General features: G+C 51.2%; 2 protein-coding genes across 4 annotated transcripts in view; both read right to left on the bottom strand.

The window, feature by feature from the left end:
* Positions 1–48: 48 nt before the first annotated feature.
* LOC114781170 (olfactomedin-like protein 2B) lies at positions 49–8,770 on the bottom strand. The gene is made up of 10 exons (XM_028967900.1): positions 8,763–8,770; positions 8,618–8,729; positions 5,700–5,729; positions 5,318–5,572; positions 5,124–5,231; positions 2,893–3,063; positions 2,172–2,352; positions 1,228–2,028; positions 982–1,158; positions 49–887 (listed from the first exon to the last, which is right to left on the bottom strand). The coding sequence occupies exons 1-10, from the start codon at positions 8,768–8,770 to the stop codon at positions 274–276; spliced, it is 2,457 nt and encodes an 818-aa protein (XP_028823733.1). The 3' UTR covers positions 49–273.
* The window catches only part of hmcn1 (hemicentin 1), a 67,361-nt gene continuing 50,635 nt past the window's right edge, over positions 8,411–25,136 (bottom strand). For 2 of the 3 annotated variants that reach the window (XM_028967868.1, XM_028967870.1), the window contains 40 exons: positions 24,948–25,045; positions 24,588–24,866; positions 23,992–24,188; positions 22,888–22,969; positions 22,681–22,817; positions 22,463–22,604; positions 22,240–22,384; positions 22,048–22,175; positions 21,815–21,971; positions 21,494–21,615; positions 21,236–21,400; positions 20,657–20,764; positions 20,434–20,571; positions 20,225–20,362; positions 19,857–20,126; positions 19,587–19,777; positions 18,672–18,885; positions 18,461–18,595; positions 18,179–18,369; positions 18,011–18,092; positions 17,649–17,918; positions 17,383–17,553; positions 17,129–17,299; positions 14,496–14,666; positions 14,215–14,385; positions 13,709–13,879; positions 13,458–13,628; positions 13,222–13,368; positions 12,258–12,395; positions 12,057–12,178; positions 11,742–11,979; positions 11,595–11,657; positions 11,385–11,504; positions 11,172–11,306; positions 10,959–11,072; positions 10,750–10,875; positions 10,552–10,680; positions 9,512–9,631; positions 9,312–9,438; positions 8,411–9,165 (listed from right to left, as the gene is read on the bottom strand). In XM_028967868.1, the coding sequence (XP_028823701.1) occupies positions 8,799–9,165; positions 9,312–9,438; positions 9,512–9,631; positions 10,552–10,680; positions 10,750–10,875; positions 10,959–11,072; positions 11,172–11,306; positions 11,385–11,504; positions 11,595–11,657; positions 11,742–11,979; positions 12,057–12,178; positions 12,258–12,395; positions 13,222–13,368; positions 13,458–13,628; positions 13,709–13,879; positions 14,215–14,385; positions 14,496–14,666; positions 17,129–17,299; positions 17,383–17,553; positions 17,649–17,918; positions 18,011–18,092; positions 18,179–18,369; positions 18,461–18,595; positions 18,672–18,885; positions 19,587–19,777; positions 19,857–20,126; positions 20,225–20,362; positions 20,434–20,571; positions 20,657–20,764; positions 21,236–21,400; positions 21,494–21,615; positions 21,815–21,971; positions 22,048–22,175; positions 22,240–22,384; positions 22,463–22,604; positions 22,681–22,817; positions 22,888–22,969; positions 23,992–24,188; positions 24,588–24,866; positions 24,948–25,045 (6,361 nt within the window). In that variant the 3' untranslated portion in view covers positions 8,411–8,798. Of the gene's footprint in view, positions 9,166–9,311; positions 9,439–9,511; positions 9,632–9,736; positions 10,016–10,551; positions 10,681–10,749; positions 10,876–10,958; positions 11,073–11,171; positions 11,307–11,384; positions 11,505–11,594; positions 11,658–11,741; positions 11,980–12,056; positions 12,179–12,257; positions 12,396–13,221; positions 13,369–13,457; positions 13,629–13,708; positions 13,880–14,214; positions 14,386–14,495; positions 14,667–17,128; positions 17,300–17,382; positions 17,554–17,648; positions 17,919–18,010; positions 18,093–18,178; positions 18,370–18,460; positions 18,596–18,671; positions 18,886–19,586; positions 19,778–19,856; positions 20,127–20,224; positions 20,363–20,433; positions 20,572–20,656; positions 20,765–21,235; positions 21,401–21,493; positions 21,616–21,814; positions 21,972–22,047; positions 22,176–22,239; positions 22,385–22,462; positions 22,605–22,680; positions 22,818–22,887; positions 22,970–23,991; positions 24,189–24,587; positions 24,867–24,947; positions 25,046–25,136 lie in introns of all 3 variants that reach the window. The other variant, XM_028967871.1, reaches the window with a different exon arrangement.

Here is a 25,136-nt window from a genome sequence, read left to right as displayed (position 1 = left end):
GCTTCCTGTCTGCTGACGCTCCCGCAGATCATGAAGTCCGGTTCCGGGTCGTAAGTCGGACTTTATTACCGTTATTACCGTTATTACCGTGTACAATGGAAGGCCAGAGGCGCCAACGCAGCAACGTTTCTGGGGCCCCTCTTTAAAAGGCGGCCCCTGCGGCGGTGTCCGGTTCTATTTTCCTTCCCCGCAGGCGGTAAAACCAAAGACGGAACCGCCGATAAGGCAGAAAACGGCGATAAGCTGGCGTAGACGCGGCGGGAGGCGGGTCTGCTACGGATGCACGTAGGCGAGCGCGATGCTGTAGGTGACCTGGTGACCGCTGTGCCAGGCGTACAGCGCCCGCTCCGCGGGGTTGTAGTCCACCTGCGCGGTGTACGTGTTGTTGCTGCCGAGCGGCAGGTTGGGGGTCATCTGCGTGTTGGTGTGCGTGTCGAAGGCGTAGGCCAGGTCCGCGCCGGCCCGCTCGTAGCTCTCGGTGGCGTACAGCACGCCGCAGACGATGAAGCAGTTGCCGTAGCGGCGTGGGCGAAGGCCCGTCCGCCAGGTGGTTTCGCGCCGCGTGCTGAGGTCGGCGGGGTCGAGGCGGCTCAGGATGACCACTTCCTGCAGGAAGCCCTCGTCGTCCAGCGCCGGGTAGACCACCCACAGGCCGCTCTCGTCCACGGCGAGTTCCAGGTCCGAGTGGTGGCGCCACCGCCAGGACGCCTCGTCCTCGTCCAGCACCGCGTCGTGCAGCATGCTCCACGCCACCACGCAGCGCCGCCGCAGGTCGTACTTCATGATGTCTCGCGAGAAGGCGCGGTGGTAGTAGAAGGCGCCTTTGTAGACCACGTGACCTGTGCCAATCCAGTGATACGGCAGCTCGTAGGAGTTGGTGAAGCGGCCTGAAATCAGTATTTTCAACCGATTAATCGCGATTACTTCCTGCTGCAGAGTCAGCGTTGAGGGCGTGTGAAATATTTCAAATTCCTGACGCACCTTGCTTGAAAAGGTCCATGTTTCGGAACTCCAACAACTTGCTGCCATAGTAGTAGTTCGCCACGTAGATCTTGCCGTCTTGGGCGTGGGGGTCCTTCATCCAGGCGCCCTCGCTGCGCCCATATGTGTTATGAGTGACTGGCTCTGAGATTGAGGCCAGAGTGTCCTTACATTCACCTGCGAATTAATACACTCATTTTTAAAAATCGCAGTTTTTTCTTCTTTAATAGAAGAACTTTTCCCTACCTGGCCTCCTGTGGACTTTCTCCTCCAAAGCTGGCTTCTCGATGTCCTCCTCCACTGCCTCCTCTTGCTGTCCATCCTCCTCATCCCAACTGATGCGGTACCTGGGCCTGGCATTGGCCATTTTTCTGGTCCTCTTGGTGATGAATGGGGTCTTTGGTAGGACAGAAGGTGACTGCTGGGTTGTGGCCAAGTCTGCTGGAGTCTCCTTGGCTGTGCGTCGTGTTGATTCCACAAGAAGAGATTCTCCAGTCACTGTGGTTTCGATGGTTGTGGCTTCTGCACCGACAGTCACTGCCTTAGTGGACATATCTTCAACTGAAGGGGTGTCATGTGACACCCTGAATGCACTTCTGATGGCGGCCATTGTCCTCTGAGGGCCACTTGGTGCTGTGCTTGGCTCTACAGTTGCTATGGTGTTTTGAAGGCTCCTCTTCTGGTTCAGAAGGAGTGATGATTGGGTGATGGTGGTACCTGGAGCCACAGACTCCTCTGCACTTCTGTTCCTGCCAAGCTGAGCTGTTGTGTGTTTTGGTTTGGGTGTAGTCCCCTGGTTTGTATAAGTCCGTGTCTTCTGTGGACCTGTGATCAACTTTGTATGATTAGCTTCATCTAACTGCTGAAGCTTTGAAGACTGGCTGGTGCTTCCTGGATCTCCATCTTCTATCAGCGATTGAGCTTTGGGATTGGGTGGAATTGGCCGCATGCTGGTAAAAGGACTGTAGGGTGCAGCTTTGTGATGAAGGAACTGCTCATCAATGAATAGATCTACTGTTTCATCCCCACTAAACGTGTCATCTTGAACTATGCAAGGAAGAAGAAAGGTCATAGCTTACACATTGAGATCAATTAGCAGTTATGAAGAATAGTTGGATGTAAAACCTAGAAACCCTGTGGACCAGGATGGCTAAAATTGCTCAAGTTCCACGCTGATCACTCTTACTTACGGTTCCCATCTGTGTCTGTCTCCTCCGGAGCATCTGATTTGTAGTAGGTGATCCCCCTGACCCTCATTTTGGGCTGTGGAAGATCTGAGTGTGTATCTTCATATCTGTCATCGCTGATGGCCCCATTCCTCATCAGCAGTGAGGGCTCCTGTCTCCCCACATACCTCTCCTCGTACTTGTTCTATTAGAGAACAGGACACCATTAACTGTGTGCCCCTGTTCTAAGCTGGAAAGCTCTAGAAAGTGGAGCTAAATGTGACTTTTAAGAAGCAGAATGTAGCAGATGGTCAGTTTCACCCATCGTGTTGCAACGTGGACATCATCTGGCTGTAAACTCGCTCCACACACTCACCATCTTACCAAAGTCGGCCTCAACCTACTTGTTTATAGCTGTCTAAACTGTTCTATAAACCGTTTACGGACCCCAAAGTCAGCCAGCTCCAGATCACATGTAATCAGGGTTCCACAACCCCAGATTACCTAAAAACAGAGACTGGGCCGTATGACACGTAGAAGACATTCGAAATAGCCACGAAGATGGGCTTGAACCTTGCTTCCATTACACCTCTTTTGAAGGTGTAATGATCTGAGCAGATACCATGTTGTCCCAGGCGTCCTCCACCGATGGAACCGATTAGCCCAGATAACCTCCAGTCTCTAGGACTGCAGTGGGGTTCTCCTGCATCATGTTCTGTGCAACGGTTCTTATTTGCGTCCCCACCTCTAGTTTTTGATAAGCGGCAGCCTGCTCACGTAGCCTCTTCTTCTTCTCTTGCCACTGGAGGGGAGGAGCTGCTGGGAGAGTTGGAGGGCTGGGATCTTCATCTGGCAGGTTTGTGGGAGGAGATTTTGCCTGGTCTGCCTTCTCCTTGGCCTGGTTCAACAATACCACCTAATAGAAGACATGCAGACTTCAACAATTCATGATCGATACATAAATCTGGGGTTTTATAAATGTGTAGCACAATCCAAAGGGGCATAAATGTCTGCCAACCAGAAGCCTTTTTCAGACAGCTGAGATAATCTGAATATTTACCACCTGGGGTGCTTTTTACAAGAATGAAAGTGAAGTGATTGTCACACGTGATACACAGCACACGGTGCACACAGTGAAATTTGTCCTCTGCATTTAACCATCACCCTGAGTGAGCAGTGGGCAGCCATGACAGGCGCCCGGGGAGCAGTGTGTGGGGACAGTGCTTTGCTCAGTGGCACCTCAGTGGCACCTTGGCGGATCGGGATTCGAACCAGCAACCTTCTGATTACGGGGCCGCTTCCTTAACCGCTAGGCCAGCGAATGTCGCTGGCATATAGACTGACAAAAAGTGGTAAAACAGAAATGTTTCTCAGTAATCTGAGTAAACAGCAGCAAAAATCCACATGTGAACAGGTCCAACACTGAAGTGAAAGTGACGTGATTGTCATTGTGAAACACTGCAGCGCAGCACACGGTGACACGGTGAAACGTGTCCTCTGTATTTAACCGTCACCCTTGGTGACAGTGGGCACCATGACAGGCGCCCGGGGAGCAGCGTGTGGCATCTTCTGATTACAGAGCTGCTTCCTTAACCACTAGGCCACTGCTGCCCCATAGTTTGAGCTAAATAAAGTAACGCATTGTGTTTAGAAGAAGAATTAACAATTATGCCAAAATCGACACAAAGAAAAGGCCAAAAATACAATTCTGCAACCGATGACACGGTGGCAGCGCTGCGAGGTTCTCCGTGCATTATAAAACCAGGGCAATATGAAACTCTCCATAAACCGCTTAACTCACCAACAAGCTGTCTGATTAAATGATAAAATGATAAAAGCATTCAGTCATCAACACAATACATTTCAAGACAAACATTTACATTTACGGCATTTACCAGACCTCCTTATCCAGAGCCACTTACAGTCAGTAGTCACAGGGACAGTCCCCCCCCGGAGACACTCAGGGTTCGGTTAAATAAAAGAATACAGACTCCAAAGGTTTTTTCAGGAACTGGGCGTAACGTAGAAGTACCGACAAATCCATGTTTGTTCACTAAAATCCATTTACAGATTTATGAGTGGAAGTGTGAGCTGTGGCCAGACCTACACGCCAGCCATCATACGGGGTGGGACACCACCAGGGACACAAAGTGCTGCCATACGCACCGCCACCTCACAGAAGCAGTGCGTTTCGCTTCGTTCAGCATCACTGCTGATGTGGTTCTTCTTCTTCTGCTGAGTCGACTGTAGGACCCAGACACAAAATAAAATATGTCCCCCTTTCCACCCCAGCAGCTCACAAAGGGAAAGTTAATCTGTGAGATGCGTCCTTCTTTCAACTCTAGTTTTCTTCATATTTGATACAGGCCATACGATGAAGTGAAATGTTATGTTTTTAGTTATCATCGAATGAGGAATTAGGGGCAGAAAATGGCCCCATAATCGGAAGGTTCAGAAGGATCAAGGTGCCACTGAGGTCCCCTTGATCAAGGTACCGCCCCCACACACTGCACACACAGTAATAGGTAAATCAAGTTTGCACAATGAAAATGGCAACAAAAAGTATTTATAATGCCAATAGTATCTGAAAGTGAAAAGTTAAAGTGACATGATTGTGAAACACTGCAGCGCAGCACACGGTGACACAGTGAAACGTGTCCTCTGTATTTAACCATCACCCTTGGTGACGGTGGTCACCATGACAGGCGCCCGGGGAGCCGTGTATGGGGACGGGATTCGAACCGGTGGGCGGATCGGGATTCGAACTGGCAACTGATTATGGGGCACTCCTTTAATTGCCAGGCCACTACTGCCCACCACATGCCTACCATCACCATCGGACCAAATACACACATTTTTGTACATCCTCTGTCCTCTGTTCAGTACCGGCTCTTCGGAATTCTAGAAAGTTCCCATCTGGGGATCTAGCTGGGGAACAGTTATCCACCCCCGACCACCAGCTGGCTTTTTACTCACTTTCTCGATGTTCTCCACGCGGTCCAGGAGCTTGGTGGTGACGGCGTGCAGCTTCAGCAGGTCCATTCCATGGACGGATCCCTCCAGCAGCTCGATGATGGTTGAAAGCTGGAACGAACAAGGAATAATTCTGAAGATCTCCAGCAACTGTAAGTCCAGGAATACTCCGGCCTTGTTGGACCACCAGCCGGTACCTTGATATCTTCTTTGCTGGCCTGTCGCAGCCTGAAGTCCCCCTCGCAGGGGTTCAGGGCGGACGGGGGCGCGACGCAGGCGCATTTGCAGGCGGGCCCGGACGTGACCGTCTCCACCGTGTAGAAGTCGGCGGCGGTGGCCGCGCCCTCGGCGATCCGCTGGCAGGAGCTCCTGCTCAGGGGTCTGACAACACATTTACATCCACAGTCAGAGCCTTCAGACCGCGCTTTCACTTTGTCATAATCAGCCAGCAGCTACAGAGGAGAGAGGATGGAGCAGGTTTCTACCACGTTATCATTTCAGGTAGTTCGTCTCAGTAAAGTTGAATAAATGCACGTGTGTTCTGATGATGTGCATTCGTATTTGATATTTAATAGATACCTGGGTGAAGATGTCCTCCCCGCTGTCCAGCTGCAGGGTGCCGGTCAGACCCGCGGTCAGCAACACGCATAGGAAGTAGAAATTAAACATGGTGTAGAGCGCAGGACAGCAGGTGTGGCGCTCAGGCAGAAAATGACGGAGACAGAGAGGGACAAGTAACAAATATCTCAACCTCGTGTCCCCACCTCTCTCTCCACCCCTTTCTCTCTCTCTTTCACTCTCTCTACCTCTCTCAGTCCCCACCTCTCTCTCCACCCCTCTCTCTCTCTCTCTCTTTCACTCTCTCTACCTCTCTCTGTCCCCACCTCTCTCCCCACCCCTCTCTCTCTCTCTTTCACTCTCTCAACCTTTCTCACGCTCCCACTCTGTTGCCACCTCTCTCTCTCTCTCTCTCTTTCACTCTCTTCACCTCCCTCACTCACTCTTCTCTCTCTCTCTCTCTCTCTCTCTCTCTCATGAGTTTTGAACTTGAATTCACATTTTCGGTGATAAAAGTGTAAATGTGAGAATCCCGTTATGACTGTTGAACAGTAATCGGTGCTGCTTTTACTTTAACTACTTTAAACAGGTAACCCGATCATTTGAAAGTGACGTGATTGTCATTGTGAGACGCTGCAGCGCAGCACACAGTGTCACGGTCACATGTGTCCTCTTTATTTAACCATCAAACTTGGGGAGCAGTGGGCACCATGACAGGCTCAAGGGGACCAGTGTGTGGGGACGGGACCTTCATCAAGGGGACCTCAGTGGCACCTTGGCAGATCGGAATTCGAACCAGCAACCTTACGGGTCCACTTCTTTAACCGCTTGGCCACCACTGGCCCCATTTGAGAAAGATTCAGTGGATACTCACACTGTTAGGTTAAAAGCTAAAGCCAACGTCTGAAAACTGAAGTGCTGAAAACTGAAATGTGATAAACTTAATGAACGTAATAAACATGATGAACGTAATAAACGTGATAAACATAATAAACGTAAAAAAACATGAAAAACGTGATAAACATAATAAACGTAATAAACCTGAAAAACATGATAAACTTAATAAACATAATAAAAGTGCTAAACGTAATGCACACACGTGATAAACGTGATACGCACATGCACACACACTGCACAAAAAACTTTTTTTTTTTTCTTCATCTAGCACTTAACATCTTGCGAGCATGTTCTATTCCTGAAAAGTTCGGCCTTATCAGGGCTCTTAGTTTTGTAAATTCAAAATCTGTAGAAACTGAACGAGAATTGCTGATGTCTTCCTCTTGTAAGTTGTTTTGGATAAAAGCGTATGCAAAGTAAAGTAAAGTAAAGTAAAGTAAAGTAATAAACATCATAAATGTGAAAAACGTGCTAAACATGATGAACGTAATAAACGTGAACAACGCGATAAACGTGATAAACGTAATAATCATGATAAATGTGAAAAACGTAAACATAATAAACGTGATAAACGTTTTAAAAAGGAAAAATGCAATAACGTAATAAACGTGATAAACGTAATAAACATAATAAACGTAATAAACATAATAAACGTAATAAACATGGAAAACGCGATAAGCGTAATAAACGTGAAAACCGCTATAACGTAATAAACGTGATGAACGTAATAATCATGATAAATGTGAAAAACGTAAACATAATAAACGTAATAAACATAATAAACGTAATAAACATGGAAAACGCGATAAGCGTAATAAACGTGAAAACCGCTATAACGTAATAAACGTGATGAACGTAATAATCATGATAAATGTGAAAAACGTAAACATAATAAACGTGATAAACGTTTTAAAAATGAAAAATGCGATAACGTAATAAACGTGATAAATGTTTTAAAAATGAAAAATGCGATAACGTAATAAACGTGATAAACGTAATAAACATAATAAACGTAATAAACATGGAAAACGCGATAAGCGTAATAAACGTGAAAACCGCTATAACGTAATAAACGTGATGAACGTAATAATCATGATAAATGTGAAAAACGTAAACATAATAAACGTAATAAACATAATAAACGTAATAAACATGGAAAACGCGATAAGCGTAATAAACGTGAAAACCGCTATAACGTAATAAACGTGATGAACGTAATAATCATGATAAATGTGAAAAACGTAAACATAATAAACGTGATAAACGTTTTAAAAATGAAAAATGCGATAACGTAATAAACGTGATAAATGTTTTAAAAATGAAAAATGCGATAACGTAATAAACGTGATAAACGTAATAAACATAATAAACGTAATAAACATGGAAAACGCGATAAGCGTAATAAACGTGAAAACCGCTATAACGTAATAAACGTGATAAACGTAATAATCATGATAAATGTGAAAAACGTAAACATAATAAACGTGATAAACGTTTTAAAAATGAAAAATGCGATAACGTAATAAACGTGATAAACGTAATAAACATAATAAACGTAATAAACATGGAAAACGCGATAAGCGTAATAAACGTGAAAACCGCTATAACGTAATAAACGTGATGAACGTAATTGTGATCATTGTAATTGTGATATTCCTTCACATCTCCTGTAGTTTGTTGCGTGGTGTGGTGGTTCACAGCCCACAGAGGAGCTATCGTCTAGAAAACTTCACAGTTTGCCAAGTCTGCTGATGTACAATTGATGAACTGCCTAAAAATGTCTCGTCATTCCGAGTGTGAAGAGAAACACTTGCCCCAAATACACCAGCCAGCGATAGATACAGGCGTGGTACTTTTATTTTCTTCTTTAAAAGTAAAATGAATACAGAAATTAAAAACACTTATATACAGATTATCAAAATACAATACATCTTACTTAATTATGGACTCTAATGTGTCCAGACCTCTTGAGTTAGTGGTTTATTGCCTATAAAAGTCCACTAAGCAGATTGGAGGCCTGGGGTTGGTTTTTCAGTGCTCACCTGAGTAGGACATTTGGCATTAAGAGACAGAAACACGCCCACAGTCTCGTGAAGATGGAGACTTCTGCCACCCAGCAGTCTCTGTGTCCGTGCTGCAGAAAGTCTCCCTCCTCTGGGGGACAGAGTGTCTCTCTCACACACTCACACACACATCCTTCTCGCTCTCTGGTGTGGAGTGGCGTTAGTACGGATAGGCGGACACGGCGATGTAGACGATGAAGGTGGTCTGGTAGTCGATGTTGCCGTCGGCGCTGTACGAGAGGGCGCGCACTTTCATGCGATACGTCTGCGGCTGCCGCAGCGCCCGTGTGGTGAACAGCACCCCCTTCAGGTTCTCGTCGCGCAGGGCGAACGGCTGCGTGGCGTCCTCGTCCACCGCCATGAACGAGGTGCGTGGATGGACCACGCCCTCCTGTGTGTACGCCACCAGCCGTATGAGGTCCTGATTGGCCGCGATACCAAAGGGGAGGGACAGCAGCTTGTACTCCAGGGCGTAGGGACTCAGCGCGCACTCCAGGTCATTTGGAGGACAGTTCTTCAGACAGAAGCTGAGACAGACAGAGAGACACAGACAGACAGTTTTAATCAAAAAGACGATTCGCGTGGACAATGAGACAGGCAGAAGAAGGGAAGAGAAGAATCTGAAGGGACCTGAACTAAACAAGCTGAGAGGACAGGAGGTCATGTGATTTACCCGGTGGCCCGGTCTCTCTGGTAGTTGGGCGGGCACGGCGTATCGATGCACTGGTAACTTCCTCTCATGTTGAAGCACATCCTGTTGGCGCCGCACTGAACGTTCTGCTCCAAACACTCGTCCACGTCTGTACAAATACAGCCCACGGCGAATAAACACACCGCAACAGCGCCACTCCGTGGTTTAATATGTCATCTCACCCTGGCACGTCTTGCCATTGGTCATCAGGCGATACCCTGGAGGGCAGAGGCATTGATGGCTGCCGGGCGTGTTTACGCACTCGTGCTGACACGTGTCACGCTGCTCACACTCGTTAATGTCTGTAGAGAAGAAGGCGATCGGTGAACACGGCCAGGCAGGACGTGCAGAGATGCACAATTCCAGACAAATGAAGACCAGCCACCGGGTCCAGCAATAATAGTTACCTAGACAACGGCCACGGCCCAACATAAAGCCCCCGGGGCAAATAACGTGATGCGCGTCTCTGCGTACGCGCACGGGCACCGCGATGCCACGATAGTGCCCCCTGGTGTGGTGGCTCCGCGATGCCAGGCTGAACCCGTACGAGAAACTCTCCAGGCCAGCGCACGACCTCCCGTCACCCAGGAGGCGCTGCCCGGCCGGGCACAGGCACAGGAAGCTGCCAGGGCTGTTCACACAGCGGTGGGCACACCGAGCGGGCACGCGCTCACACTCATTAACGTCTGTCACAACGACACAGGAACCGGCCACAGAAGACGGGGGGCAGAAAAGCGGAGGACCGGGGGGGAGAAGGAAGAGGGAAAGGGGGGCATTAACATGGGCGTCAGTAACAGTAAAACCTCCCGGTTTACATGCTGGAGCTGGTGGAGCCATGAAGTGCAGCTGATAGCAGGACCTCAGGCAGAAGTTGAGAGGTGAAGAGGAGCGGTTGAGGAGGGGGGGGCGGAGGCTGGTTACGCTGTCGTTTTTACAGTAAGAAGTGAGGACGCAGGAAATCCAGTCCAGGATCAGCTCTGCGTAAATTAATATATCGAAAAAAAATGACGTGATCGTCATCGCGAGACTCTGCAGCGCAGCACACGGTGACGCGGTGAAACGTGTCCTCTGTATTTATATATGTGGGCACCGTGACAGGCGCCCGGGGACCTTGGCATTCAGGATTCGAACCGGCAACCTTCTGATTACGGGGCCGCTTCCTGCTTTTAACCCCGGACGGAGATGAACGCGGCGCAGCAGGCTGCGTGTTCCGAGAACGTACCCAGACAGGGCCGGCCCACGCCCTGCGTGCGGTACCCGCGCGGGCAGGTGCAGTGGTAGCTTCCGCGCGTGTTCTCGCACGCCTGGTTGTAGCGGCACTGGTGGCTCCCGTCTCTGCACTCGTCTACATCTGTAATGGAGCGGAGGTGAAGTGCATGTTGACCCCTCGACTCTGAGTCGGGGCGCGAGCGCCTCTCACCTGCGCAGGTTCCGTTGCCACCCTGGGTCATCCCTGGTGGGCACAGGTCGAGGCAGGTGTACCCGCCACGGGTATTTTTACACTGCTGGTCTGAGCGACACACCCGCTGGCGGCACTCGTTGATGTCTGGGGACAGAAGCATCACAACGTCTCAAGTTCCTCGGCAGCAGAAACGTTCATGAAGTGGAGGCCAGCGTGCCGGTCCTGACCTACGCAGCGTCGGTTCCTCAGCTGGTACCCCGGTTCACAGGCACAGCGGAAGCTGCCAACGGTGTTGAGGCAGTGCTGGTGACAGGGACTCGAGTCCTGACACTCGTTGATATCTGAAGAATGAAATATGATGATATATGGTTACCTTAACTGAACCTGATGCGTATACAGACCAGAGCGTTAACGTCCTCTGTTAGAAGTTGATCTTTGACCTTGACAGCTCTGTCCATCTGCCGTCCTCCGGAATCCCCTCCCACATCGCATCCCACACCGATATGACCCCACTGTGTTCTCGCAGTCCTGTCCATCATGGCACATATGGCCACCCAGAGAACACTCATCGATATCTGCGGGACAAATTGGCCTCATTAACTGAATCGAGCGGCGGACGTGCGTTCTAGATTTATTGCGTGGTTACTGTGTACCTTGGCATGTTCTGCCATCAGCAGACATGGCGAGTCCCGGCGGGCAGGAGCAGTAGTACGTGCCGATGACGTTATGACATGCATTGGAGCAGGGGTTGACTTCCTCGCACTCATCCTCGTCTTCAACGTACACATCATACACCCAGTGGGTTATATAATAATGGATGCATGATAATAAAAGTAATAATATCCTCTTTGGAGATTATTTACCTGAGCAGTATGGACCAGCCGGGTCCAGACGGAATCCGGGGGGACACTGGTTACTGCGGTCACCTGGGGGGACACACGTGGGCTCTGTCATAATGACACCGACCGGAACACGGAGCGATGAAGCGAGGAGGAAAGTGGGAATCTGACCCTTGGTGATGCTGGCATGAAGGCTGAAGTCCAGCACCTCCTGGAGGGGGCGGTACTGCGCACTGACGGCGGAGACGTGGAGGGTCTGCACCAGGTAGGGCATGCTCCCTCGGCTGGGGTCGTAGGTGGCGGTGTGGTTCCAGGAATAGGGCACGCTGACTTGGTCGAAGCTAAACATGCGAGTGGACTGGGCATACAGCTGTCCCGGGCCTGTCTGCAGGTAGTCTTCAGAGTAGTCCTGCAGGGAGGACAGCGGACGATCAGGGACCCCTGAAATTACGCTGGGTGCGTAGACTGACGTGTCAGGACTCGTACCTTCAGGCTGATGTCAGCACTACCAGGCAACTGAAGAAGTTGTCCATTTAGCACGACGTCCAGCAGCAACGCGCCATCGGTGTCCAGCCCACGGGCTACGTGGGTCATCCTCAGAATTTCGCCTGAACACACACACACCCAATAAGAGTGTGTTCATACATGCTGAAGGACAAAAGGCCCAGACATCCACACACCACTTACCCGTGGCAAATTCCACCTGCGTCTCCCGTCTGAAGATACCGTCCGTCAGGGTGTGTCCATTCACGGCCTCGCCCACTTCCTCCGCGGTGGCCCAGTAGATGGGGTTCAGGATGGAGACCAGTTTCCGCATCGCTGGACCTGAGCGATCAAGGCGGACAAAAACTCAACATCTGAACATTTTATCACTGACACGGCCTTCTCTCCCATGTGGACGCTAAATCTCTCCTGGAGAACATCGTGGTGCAGAGGGATCACATGACCATGGATTTCCCGGTCTGGCCTGTTCTGCTGCCATCTGCTGAACGTAGTACCTCAACATTACATCATCAACTGGACAGCAATAACCTGTAAATGGCATATCTCCTGGATAAAACCAGAAGAGGTTGGTTCCCCTTGCTGAGCCTTGCTCCTCCTTTCTTCCTTTTCCACGGCTGCCTTTGGGGCCATGAGCGGCTGTTCTATACTTACATTTACATTTTACATTTAAGGCATCTGGCAGACGCCCTTATCCAGAGCGACGTACAACGTGCTTCCAGGGTGGCAGTAGCCTAGTGGGTAACATACTCGCCAGAAGACCCAGGTTCAAACCCCACTTACTACCATCGTGTCCCTGAGCAGGACACTCTGTCTGTAAATACTGACTGTAAGTCGCTCTGGATAAGGACGTCTGATAAATGCTGTAAATATAAATGTTTCATGTTACCATCAATGAAGTGATCAGTTGTGGTTCACTAGGACCCCCAACTATGAATAAAAAGATTGTGTTCATAGTTGAGGGTCCTAGTGAACCAGAACTGATCACTTCATTGATGGTTAGGAGCTTTGTGACCATGTACAATGTAATCAGCGTCACATAAATAAAAATTGATTGAATGATTGACGCTTTAACATTTTGGCCATATATTGGAATCAGCTTGGCTTGCTGACTACAGTTTGAAGTTTAAAAACGTGTTGAGGTACCTACCGAGACTACGTGGCACATTCGAGATGGTGGCTTGAATAATTCTGCCCCCCGACTGGCTGCTGGAAATGGTGGCATTGAGCACAGCGATTCCAAACTCCACACCGTTGACGTTGCCAATGATGCTGCCCCTCGCCCGCAGAGGACCACCTCAGGAACAAAGGTACCATCACGGGTCCGATCAACAGCTTGGGGGAGGAACACTGAAGGCAGGTAGACGTGCCAACACTCACACGTACCTGGACAGACGTGCACATTGCACCTGGTGATCTGGGTGGAGTCTCCTGGGCAGGGGCGGCCCTTGTTGACGGGTGGCGGACTGTTGCAGAGTCTGATGCGCGTTCTCTCTCCACCCCCACATGTGGATGAACAGTCTCCCCACGGCTGCCACGGTCCCCAGTTACCATCCACTGTAGTCACACACGGTACTGCAGTTTCAGTCACAACTTCACTCACAAGTACGTGCGAAGACGTATTTTTGTGTTTTTACCAGGACAGCTTTCTGTGGCACATCGCTGAATCTCGGTGTCCGTCCCGCCGCAGGCGCGTCCTCCGTTGGACGGACGGGGGTTCTCGCAGGTGCGGTACCTGCGCATCTGACCTCCATTACATGATCGACTACACACACCCCAGCTGCTCCACGGGCCCCAGTTTCCATGGACTTTATAGAAGGAAAAGAGATTCGAATCACGATTTGCTCATTTTTGCAAAGTCTGTTTAAATAGGAAACATTTAATACTAGGAGTTGAGAGCAAGCGTCCTCGCTCGTGTTTAAGTGGGTGTGGCTTTCATTTCGGACATTTTTGATTTGTGAGCATGATTGTCTATCAGGGACACCACGCCCGCTCGGATGGGCCGATTCATGGTACAAATTCACACCCCCACTGCTTCTGCCTGCGTCCCCTGCCCCCCGTCTTCATGCAGCAACCCTGACATTAACCGATGGCGCGGAGTCTGAGGTTCGTTATAATTCATTTAATTAGAGTTAATACTTACTCGGACAGGGTTCACTGTTACAAAAATCGAGGTGCACATCATTCCCCTCACACTGCCGACCTCCGTGCTGAGGCGCAGGACTGCCACAGAGCCGCGTTCTCTGTCTGGTCCCGCCTCCACATGAAACACTACAAGGTCCCCAGCTGATCCACGATGACCACTTGCCATCCACTGATGAGAAGAAGGAGTAAAAACAGGCAGAAGGCAGAGGTGTTGGTTAGAAGAGAGGTGTCACCATCATGTGTGTGTGTGTGTGTGTGTGTGTGTGTGCAGTTCCATACCCGGGCACGGCCTTTCGCTGCACACTTGTGTTTGCGTGTCGGAGCCCCGGCAAGGCGGTCCATCATGCGATGGTGGCGGGTTGTTACACAGACGCACACGTGTCTGAGTGCCCTGGCCGCAGGTCTCGCTGCACGGGCTCCACGCCAACCACGTTCCCCAGCTACCCGACACTGTTCACAGGGGAGATACCTGTTACCAGGACAACCACGTTCCCCAGCTACCCGACACTGTTCACAGGGGAGATACCTGTTACCACGGCAACCACGTTCCCCAGCTACCCGACACTGTTCACAGGGGAGATACCTGTTACCACGGCAACCACATTCCCCAGCTACCCGATACTGTTCACAGGGGAGATACCTGTTACCAGGACAACCACGTACCCCAGCTACCCGACACTGTTCACAGGGGAGATACCTGTTACCACGGCAACCACGTTCCCCAGCTACCCGACACTGTTTACAGGGGAGATACCTGTTACCAGGACAACCACGTACCCCAGCTACCCGACACTGTTCACAGGGGAGATACCTGTTACCACGGCAACCACGTTCCCCAGCTACCCGATACTGTTCACAGGGGAGATACCTGTTACCAGGACAACCACGTACCCCAGCTACCCGACACTGTTCACAGGGGAGATACCTGTTACCAGGGCAACCATGTTCCCCAGCTACCCTGTTACCACGGCAACCACGTACCCCAGCTACCCGGCACTGTTCACAGGGGAGATACCTGTTACCACGGCAACCACGTTCCCCAGCTACCCGATACTGTTCACAGGGGAGATACCTGTTACCAGGACAACCACGTACCCCAGCTACCCGACACTGTTCACAGGGGAGATACCTGTTACCACGGCAACCACGTTCCCCAGCTACCCGACACTGTTCACAGGGGAGATACCTGTTACCAGGACAACCACGTACCCCAGCTACCCGACACTGTTCACAGGGGAGATACCTGTTACCACGGCAACCACGTTCCCCAGCTACCCGACACTGTTCACAGGGGAGATACCTGTTACCAGGGCAACCATGTTCCCCAGCTACCCTGTTACCACGGCAACCACGTTCCCCAGCTACCCGACACTGTTCACAGGGGAGATACCTGTTACCAGGGTAACCATGTTCCCCAGCTACCCTGTTACCACGGCAACCACGTTCCCCAGCTACCCGACACTGTTCACAGGGGAGATACCTGTTACCAGGACAACCACGTACCCCAGCTACCCGACACTGTTCACAGGGGAGATACCTGTTACCACGGCAACCACGTTCCCCAGCTACCCGACACTGTTCACAGGGGAGATACCTGTTACCAGGGCAACCATGTTCCCCAGCTACCCTGTTACCACGGCAACCACGTTCCCCAGCTACCCGACACTGTTTACAGGGGAGATACCTGTTACCATGGCAACCACGTTCCCCAGCTACCCGACACTGTTTACAGGGGAGATACCTGTTACCATGGCAACCACGTTACCCAGCTACCCGACACTGTTCACATGGGAGATACCTGTTACCAGGGCAACCATGTTCCCCAGCTACCCTGTTACCACGGCAACCACGTTCCCCAGCTACCCGACACTGTTCACAGGGGAGATACCTGTTACCAGGGCAACTACGTACCACAGCTACCCGACACTGTTCACAGGGGAGATACCTGTTACCATGGCAACCACGTTTTGTTTTAAACCATTCCATTGTTGCCTGTCTTTATGTTTAGGGTCATTGTCCTGTTGGAAAGTGAACCTCCGGACCAGGCTCAAGTCTTTTGCAGACTCAAACAGGTTTTTTTCCAACATTGCCCTGTATTGGGCTTCATCCATCTTCCCATCAACTCTGACCATCTTCCCTGTCCCTGCTAAAGAGAAGCACCCCCAGAGCATGATTCTGCAACCACCATATTTGACAGTGGGGATGGTGTGTTCAGAGCGATGTGCGGTGTTCCGCCACACATAGTGTTTTACATTTTGGCCAAAACCTTCCATTTTGGCCTCATCGTATGGTTTTCTTTTAACAATGGCTTTGTTCTTGCCACTCTTCCATAAAGGCCAACTTTGTGCAGTGCACGACTAATAGTTGTCCTAGGGACAGATTCCCCCAGCTCGTTCAGAGTCACCATGGGCCTCTTGGCTGCTTTTCTGATCAGCACTGTCCTTATTCGGCCTGTGAGTTTAGGTGGACGGCCTCGTCTTGGTAGGTTTACAGTTGTGCCATACTCCTTCCATTTCTGAATGATTGCTTGAACAGTGCTCCATGGGATGTTCAAGGATTGGGAAATATTTTTGTAGCCTAAACCTGCTTTAAATTTCTTAATAACTTTATCCCTGACCTGTCTGGTGTGTTCTTTGGACTTCATGGTGTTGTTGCTCCCGATATTCTCTTAAACAACCTCTGAGGCCGCCACAGAGCAGCGGTATTTGTACTGACATTAGATTACACACAAGTGCACTCTATTTAGTCATTAGCACTCATCATGCAATGTCTATGGGCAACTGACTGCACTCAGACCAAAGGGGGCTGCATACATACGCACACCCCACTTTTCAGTCATTTATTTGTAAAATGGGGAGATGTCTGATACCGCGCCGCACGCACTGTTCATCCTGGAAACGTTCCAAACTTACCAGGACACGGCCTGATGCTGCACATAATGGCTGCCACAGCCTGGCCTTCACAAGGCCGACCGCCATGCTGAGCGGGCGGGGCATTGCAGGTGCGAACCCTCGTCTTGTTGCCACGGCCACAGGTGCGTGAGCACTCCTCCCATGACGACCACTCCGACCAGTTACCATCAACTACACATGAGCACAGTCAGACAGACGAAAACACAGATGACATCGTGCCGGCTGTAGGGATCACCGGCCACAGTAATGTTCACCTGGGCAGGGTCTTCCGTGGCAGTTTCGCGCGTCTGTGTCTGTCCCCGCACAGTCACGCCCCCCGTTGGCTGGTAGTGGGTTGTTACAGTGCCTGAGCCGTCGCTGAACTCCGACCCCACAGGTCACACTGCATGCCCCCCAGTCCATCCATGCAGAAAAGCCGCCGTGAACTGCGGTAAACACACACACACGACGAACAAACGTGCATATGACGGTCATCCTCACATCTGTGGCCCTAAAACCTGTGACTTGCTTACGAACTCACCGCGCACGGTGAGTGGCACCCTGACCAGGACAGAGCCCATCAAGTTGCGAGCGACACACTCGTAATCGCCAGTGTCCTCTTTCTGAGCGCTGGCCAAGCGCAGCGACCCGTTGGCGAGGAGGGTGGCGTGCTCGCCGGCCCACACGGGGCGTCCTTGGCGGGACCACTCGATGGCGGGCGCGGGCTCGCCAGAAGCCTGGCAGTTCAGGACCACGGTGGTGCCGGCGTCCACCACCATCTCCACCGGCTCCAGTGAGATGGTGGGAGGGCCTACGGTCAGGACCAGAACCATGGACCATGAAGCCCTGGACTGGAACTACCCACGCTCGGGGTGAAGTGGGGGTACGGGGGGCTTTACTTACGCTGCAGGGTGAGGGTCACACTCCGCTCCACGACTCCGGCATCGTTGGTGGCAACACACACGTAGTTACCTGCGTCCTCACTCTAACAGAAGCACACGAACGAATTTCATTTAAACGCGGTACTAAACTCGGAGACGAAGTGAATCAGGACTGGAACCGGGTCAGTACCACTGTGCCATATATGGCCAGGGAGCCGTTGTCCAGCTGTCTGATGCGGTTGCTGATCTGCACGTTGACGCCCTTTTTGCTCCACTGGATGGTGGGAAGGGGGTCACCGCGCACTTCGCAGTTCAGGACAGCGTTCCCTCCGAGCGGCTCGATCCGGTTGGAGTGGGCGTCCCCGTCTATGATGGGCGGCTCTGATGGAAAAGAGGATGAGAAGAACGGCCCTTCAGCCATCCGAGCAATGAACGATATTTCATATTTTCACTGCACAGAAGTGGATCTCACCTTTCACATAGACGAAGCCCAAAGATTTGATGGAGCCCACGGCGTTCTCCGCCACACAGGTGTACGTCCCGGAGTCGTCTTTACTCACGCGCTCAATCGCCATCTCGCTGTGACCGTTTACATAGTCAAAGTGAGCTACAGGACAAGACAAAAGGAATATTACTATTGCGGACATGTACCAGCGTCGTGGCGGAACGTGGCGAACACGAACCTGGCACGATGTTATTGTTGAACGCCCAGGTGATCTTGGGGGCGGGGACGGCAGCGGCAGCGCAGCTCAGTACGAGCCGGTCCCCCTTGTTGAGGGACACGTCTCCCAGCAGCTGAGTGAACGCTGGGTGTGTGTGGACAGACAGTGCGATTTTCCGGCTGTCTTGACCAACCTTATTGGTTGCTCGACACGTGTAGCTTCCTGAGTCCTCTGGCTGGTTTACAAAGAGAAAAAATGATTTTTTGTAAATATCGGGCCAAGAGGATTGTGGTCTCTTTTTGACCCAAATATATATGTTATAATAATCAGTGGAACATAATGTTTCTGTGGGAACTTCTTGGTTACCTTGGTTACCTTTTCATGTCATACAATGAATTTTTTATGTCACATATGAAAGCAGTTATGAAGCAGCGGTGGCCTAGCGGGTATAGAAGTGGACTTCCTGAAGCACACGCTGCTCCTCAGCAAAGATTCAGACAGGTTATACTGTATAGTTGTAATGAAGTGAAAGTGAAGTGATCATGAAACACTGCAGCACAGCACACGGTGACACGGTGAAATGTGTCCTCTGTATTTTAACCATCACCCGTTGTGAGCAGTGGGCACCATGACAGGCAGCCATGACAGTGCTTTGCTCAGTGGCACCTTGGCTCCTTGAACTGGCAACCTTCCGATTTCAGGTCCGCTTCCTTACCCGCTAGGTCATCACTGCCCCACCACTACAGGTTCGAGTCCCAAACCACCAAGGTGCCACTGAGGTCCCCTTGATGAAGGTCCCGTCCCCACACGCTGCTCCCCGGGGGCCTGTCATGGTGCCCACTGGTCACCAAGGGTGATGGTTAAATACAGAGGACACGTTTCACCGTGTCATGAACTTTGCTGTTCATACAATGTAAAGGAACATAAGAGTCCGACCTGCGCTGCATCGATGACCAGCTCTCCGGTGGGCAGTATGGTGTACTCTCCCACACTGGCAGCCAGGGCGGTGCCATCTTTCTCCCATGACAGGACGGGCGGGGGCACCCCATCTGCAGTGCACACCAGCTGCACTGGACTGTACTCCGTCACCACTTGCTCTCCATCTCCTCCACGAATGGAGGGAGGAACTACGCGGAACAGAACCGAATCGTGACTCGAGAACGAGGCCGAAATTTTAAACGAATCCGTGCAGCCGGCATCACTCACTGTGGACGGTCAGGCCGATCTGTAGGCTGGCAGTGCCGGCAGCGTTGGCAGCACTGCAGGTGTAGGTGCCGGCATCGTCCGGCCGAACAAAGGCGATCTGCAGCGCCCCCGAGCTCAGCACCCTCACTCGCACCGACTCTGCCACCGCACGGCCGTCCCGGTGCCAGCTCACCGAGGGCGAGGGCCGCCCCTCCGTCCGGCACTGCAGGGTCACGGCTGAATCCACAGTGGCCGTGTAGCTCTTGGTGGCAGATAGGATCACAGGGGCAGCTGGAGGGCGTCGGCGTGTTTAATTAACCGGGCATCCTGGGTAAACGTGTGTGGGGTGGTCCTATCTGATCCCCTGTGATCCTATCTGCCACCATTACCTTGCACTCGGAGTCTGGTTTTCCCCAGGGCGGTGCCGGCCGGATTCTGCGCCACACACATGTAAGTGCCGGAATCCTCCGTCTGAGCACGGGAGATCTGCAGACCGCCGCTGGGCAAGACTGTGACTCTGCCCCCTGCTGGAAGGGCAATGCAAGGTCACAGCTCTGCATTTCTTCTCCAATACGTCCATTCACACACACACATTTACCTGTAGAGAGGACACTGATGCCCTCCCTCTGCCAAGTGACGGTGGGGTGTGGGGTGCCTTCTGCTCGGCAGGGCAGGGTGATGGGGTGGTTCAGAATTACGTCCAGAGAGGAGGGGTGTGTCTGGATCGCTGGGGCCTCTGAGGGTTTCAGGGTTGAAAAATATGAATTTCATTTCAGGAGCTGATTAATTAAACCCAAGCGCACAGGGGCGTGTCACCTTACCGTGCACAGAGAGCTGTACATGCCGATGGGCGGAGCCGGCATGGTTCCTGGCCATACAAGTGTAACGGCCGGAGTGGCTGAGTTCAGCAACTGTGATCTCAAGAGGACCTGAAGGAGACCACATCGCAGTGATTAATAATGTGACTTTCAATCTGCACGTGCAGCTCTGGAAAATGTAACGTTATTCAGGTCATTCGTGCCTTTTTGTGATTTTTTTGTCAAATTTGCACAGAAATTTCAGAGAACATATGGTAACGGGATGGTAGTAGCCTAGTGGGTAACACACTTGCCTATGAACCAGAAGACTACGGAGTCACAGGTTCAAATCCCACTTCCTACCATTGTGTCCCTGAGCAAGACACTTAACTCTCCAGGGGGGGACTGTCCCTGTAACTACTGATTGTAAGTCGCTCTGGATAAGAGCGTCTGATAAATGCTGTAAATGTAAATGTAACGAAGATTTACCTTAAGAGTAATTGAAAAGTCATGGAAATTCTGTTGTAAAAATATATAAAAGCCCTGATTATTCTTACAATAATACCTATCAGGTTAAATAAAGAGTTTAAGTATTCTTCCAACCTGAGGGCAGTATTCTGAATCCCTGTCCTTCTTTGGGCAGCCTCAGACCGTCTTTGGTCCATTCCAGGACCGGCAGTGGAACACCGGATGCAGTACAGCCGATGACCACTGGGGACAGTCTGTTCACAACCAGCTCGGTGGCCTCATCAGCAATCGATGGAGGAACTGTAGTGAGAAGACGGTGACACGGCCCATGACTAGAAGGACTAAAACCCACAGAAGATTGTTCTGCTGAGAGCTGTGTGTGTGTCTACAGACCATGGATTGTGAGTGTGATGGTTCTGTTGTCCTGTCCTGCTTCGTTGGTGGCGATACACTCATACACTGCTGTGTCCTCCACAGTGGGCGCCATGACAACCAGTGACCCTGAGGACAGCAATCTGTAATGTCAAACGTGAGAAGAGGACTCAATTTAAAGAAGTATATGGACAATGGACGAGAAGGCCCAGGTTCAAACCCCCATCGTGTCCTTGAGCAAGACACTTAACCCTGAGTGTCTCCAGGGGGGACAATCCCTGATAAGGGCTTCTGGTAAATGCCGTAAACGAGGTTTTATGATGTTGAAGGGTCATAAAATACCTGTACAAGTTGTGGGCGTGGTCTGTGCTGAGTGGACGGCCGTTCTTGGTCCAGTGGACCTTGGGTTTTGGGATTCCCGTGGCCTCACAAGGCAGCGTGGTCTGAACATTCACAGTCACGGTGATGTTGGTGACGCCCTTTGCTATGGAGGGGGACACTGCAGCGAAGACAGGGTGTTGTGATAAACGTACGCTGGACTTGGCGCATGTGTGTGTGCACGCGGTTTTACCCACCATGCACCTGCAACTCCACTCTCCTGCGCTGGCTTCCTGCCTGGTTGTTGGCCATGCACAGGTAGAGTCCGGTGTCTGTCACCTGCGCCGAGCGGATGTGCAGTGACCCGTCGTCCCCAAAAGTGTACCTGAGACATGAGACATGAGACTGCTGCAGATGTTCATGTGTGTGGTGTGTGTGTGTGTGTGTACCTGGGATTGTTCCCTGCCAGCACCGCTCCATGCTTCCTCCAGGTGATGCGCGGTGTGGGATGTCCACTCACCACACACTCCAGAAGCACAGACCGGTTAACGTGCACGGACGCCGACTCCGGACCGGACTGAATACTGGGAGCCACTGCAGACCCACACACACACACACACACGTCAATATTCATATTCACATTCACACGCATGTGCACACGCGAACACACACCGCTGACGGACACGTTGAAGTGGCGCCTGGTTTCCCCGGCGACGTTGCTGGCGATGCAGGTGTACCGGGCCGCATCGGGCAGGTGGGCGTGGTCGATCTGCAGGTAGCGGCCTCCAGAGATGACGCGCACGCGCGGAGAAACCTGCGCAAACGCAACGTACGTACGTCACACACAGTACACACACCGAGCGGCCACAACCGCCACCGCGCGGGCACACCTGCAGCCGGACGCCATCTTTCAGCCAGGTGAGCGTCGGCGGCGGCACCGCGTCTGATTTGCACTCCAGGGACACCTGTCTGTCCTGCAGCACCGACACGTCCTGCAGACGCCTCTCGCCAGCGATGTTCGGCGGCACTGCGGCAAGACCGACAATTAGCGGCGATTCACAATAACAACACACAACAGGGCGGAGACTGGAACCCACCGTGAACCCCAACCAGGAACTCCTTGTCATCGTCCCCAGCTGGGCTGGTGGCCAGGCAGGCGTATCGTCCAGAGTCTTCTAACTGATGCAGAAGGAAGTGAAAGTGAAGTGATTGTTAGACACTGCAGCACAGCACACAGTGAAATTTGTCCTCTGCATTTAACCATCACCCTGAGTGAGCAGTGGGCACCATGACAGGTGTCCAGGGAGCAGTGTGTGGGGACGGTGCTTTGCTCAGTGGCACCTCAGTGGTAACTTGGCAGATCGGGATTCGAACCGGCGACCTTCTCATTGAACTTGTTTTCTTTCTTTTCATGACCATTTACGTTGGTAGATTGTCACTGAAGGCATCAGAACTATGAATGAACACATGTGGAGTTCTGTACTTAACAAAAAGTGGAGACCTGGTCTCCACAGTCACCGGACCTGAACCCAATCCAGATGGTTTGGGGTGAGCTGGACCAACAAGTGCTAAACACCTCTGGGAACTCCTTCAAGACTGTTGGAGAAGCATTTTAGGTGACGACCTCTTGAAGCTCATCGAGAGAATGCCAAGAGTGTTCAAAGCAGTAACCAGAGCAAAGAAACTAGAATATAAAACATGTTTTCACTTATTTCACCTTTTTTTATGAACATGTTACTGTTCTTGTAATATACACGTATTTAAGTAGATTTTGTGTGTCCCAAAGCTAACGCTACCAAACAAAACAACAAAACGCAGTAAGCTAACGTTGCCATGATGAAAAAGTCTTCCAGGGTTCCTCTCCACAAACAGTCAACTACCGGCAAACTCCGCCCAAAGACACGCCCCCTGCGAGTGGAATCATCCATTTCCTGTTTGAAACTGTGGTGGCATCACACCCACTAATCTGCAGATCACTTCCTAAACATAAAGTCACTGTGACTTTGAACCAACATGCGAGTTGAATGTTTCTTTATCAAATTGGATGGATCAGTTTACATTTACAAGGATGGGATGCGCGTGACACGGGAGTGACACTGACCACCGATCAGTAAAAAAGAAGAATGGGATAGATGGACAGAGATGGGCATAAACGTATATATTTCTGATTATATAAATATGGGAAACATGTGACCGCTCACCTGCGTGGCAGCGATCCTCAGTGTCCGTCCCCCGCGGAGCAGGTGCAGGGACTCGGTTTGAGGGAGGGGCCTGCCATCCTTCAGCCACGTGAGGGCGGGCACTGGAACTCCCTCCGCCTCACACGCCAGCTCCAGCGGCTGGTGAACCACCACCGACACCTCAGAGGGCACCCCTGACCCGGAGATCTGAGGGGGCGCTGCGTCACGCGACAGAAACAAAAACAAGACGTTGAAATGTACAAAAGGGACAACGAGCGTTCCATCCACCTTCAACTGCACAACTAATCAATTGCAAGTACTGATCAATCATGCTGATTATGCTGTGATCCTGATGTGATCACTAATGGCCGTTGCTGCCTCCTCGCGCATCTCACAGCGACACCTGCTGGCCAATGAGGCGAAGCCCCGCCCACACAAGAGAACTGTGCCAGATCTGAAAAAGGGGGCGGAGTGACTGAAAAGCCAGCAGCGATACTGAAAAAACACGCAGCGAAGTTCAAAGAGAGCAAAAACATTTTTTACGTCTTGTTTTGGTTTGATATTAGGAATGTTTTGGTTGAAATTTTTGTAAAAAATTCAGGAGTGACATTTCTCACCAAGAACTCTGAGGTTGTAGTGTCTGCTGGCCTCCCCTGCCTGGTTGGTCGCGGTGCAGGTGTAGTGCCCTGTGTGGCTGACATTAGCGCTACGGATCAGGAGGGCGGAGCCCAGGTTGGACAGGGTCAGGTGAGGCCCCGCCCGCACAGGCAACCCCTCCTTCTGCCATGAAAGCGTTGGCACGGGAATGCCATCAGCGACACACGCCAGGGTCGTTTGGGTGCCTGTCACCACGGTAACCTCCTCCACACTGGCCACGCCCTCCAGGTTGGGAGGAACTGTGAAGAAAAGTGAAAAAAGTTAAATAAAAATGTGCCGCGTCACACTGTGCATGTTGTCATGGCAACAACGGTTCTCACCATGCACCTGTAGGCTGAAATGCTTGCTGTCGTCTCCGGCCCTGTTCGAAGCCACACAGGTGTAGCTGCCACCGTCAGACACCTGAGCTCTCACGATGCTAACACACGCAAAAAAAGAGAAGGTAATGAGAAGATACTAATCATCTCTACATAAAAGATCCATCAACAAAGCAAATCCTTGACTGCTGA

This window comes from Denticeps clupeoides, unplaced genomic scaffold, assembly GCF_900700375.1.
Source record: "Denticeps clupeoides unplaced genomic scaffold, fDenClu1.1, whole genome shotgun sequence".
NCBI classification, from domain to species: domain Eukaryota; kingdom Metazoa; phylum Chordata; class Actinopteri; order Clupeiformes; family Denticipitidae; genus Denticeps; species Denticeps clupeoides.
This window is presented reverse-complemented; position numbering and strand designations above follow the sequence as displayed.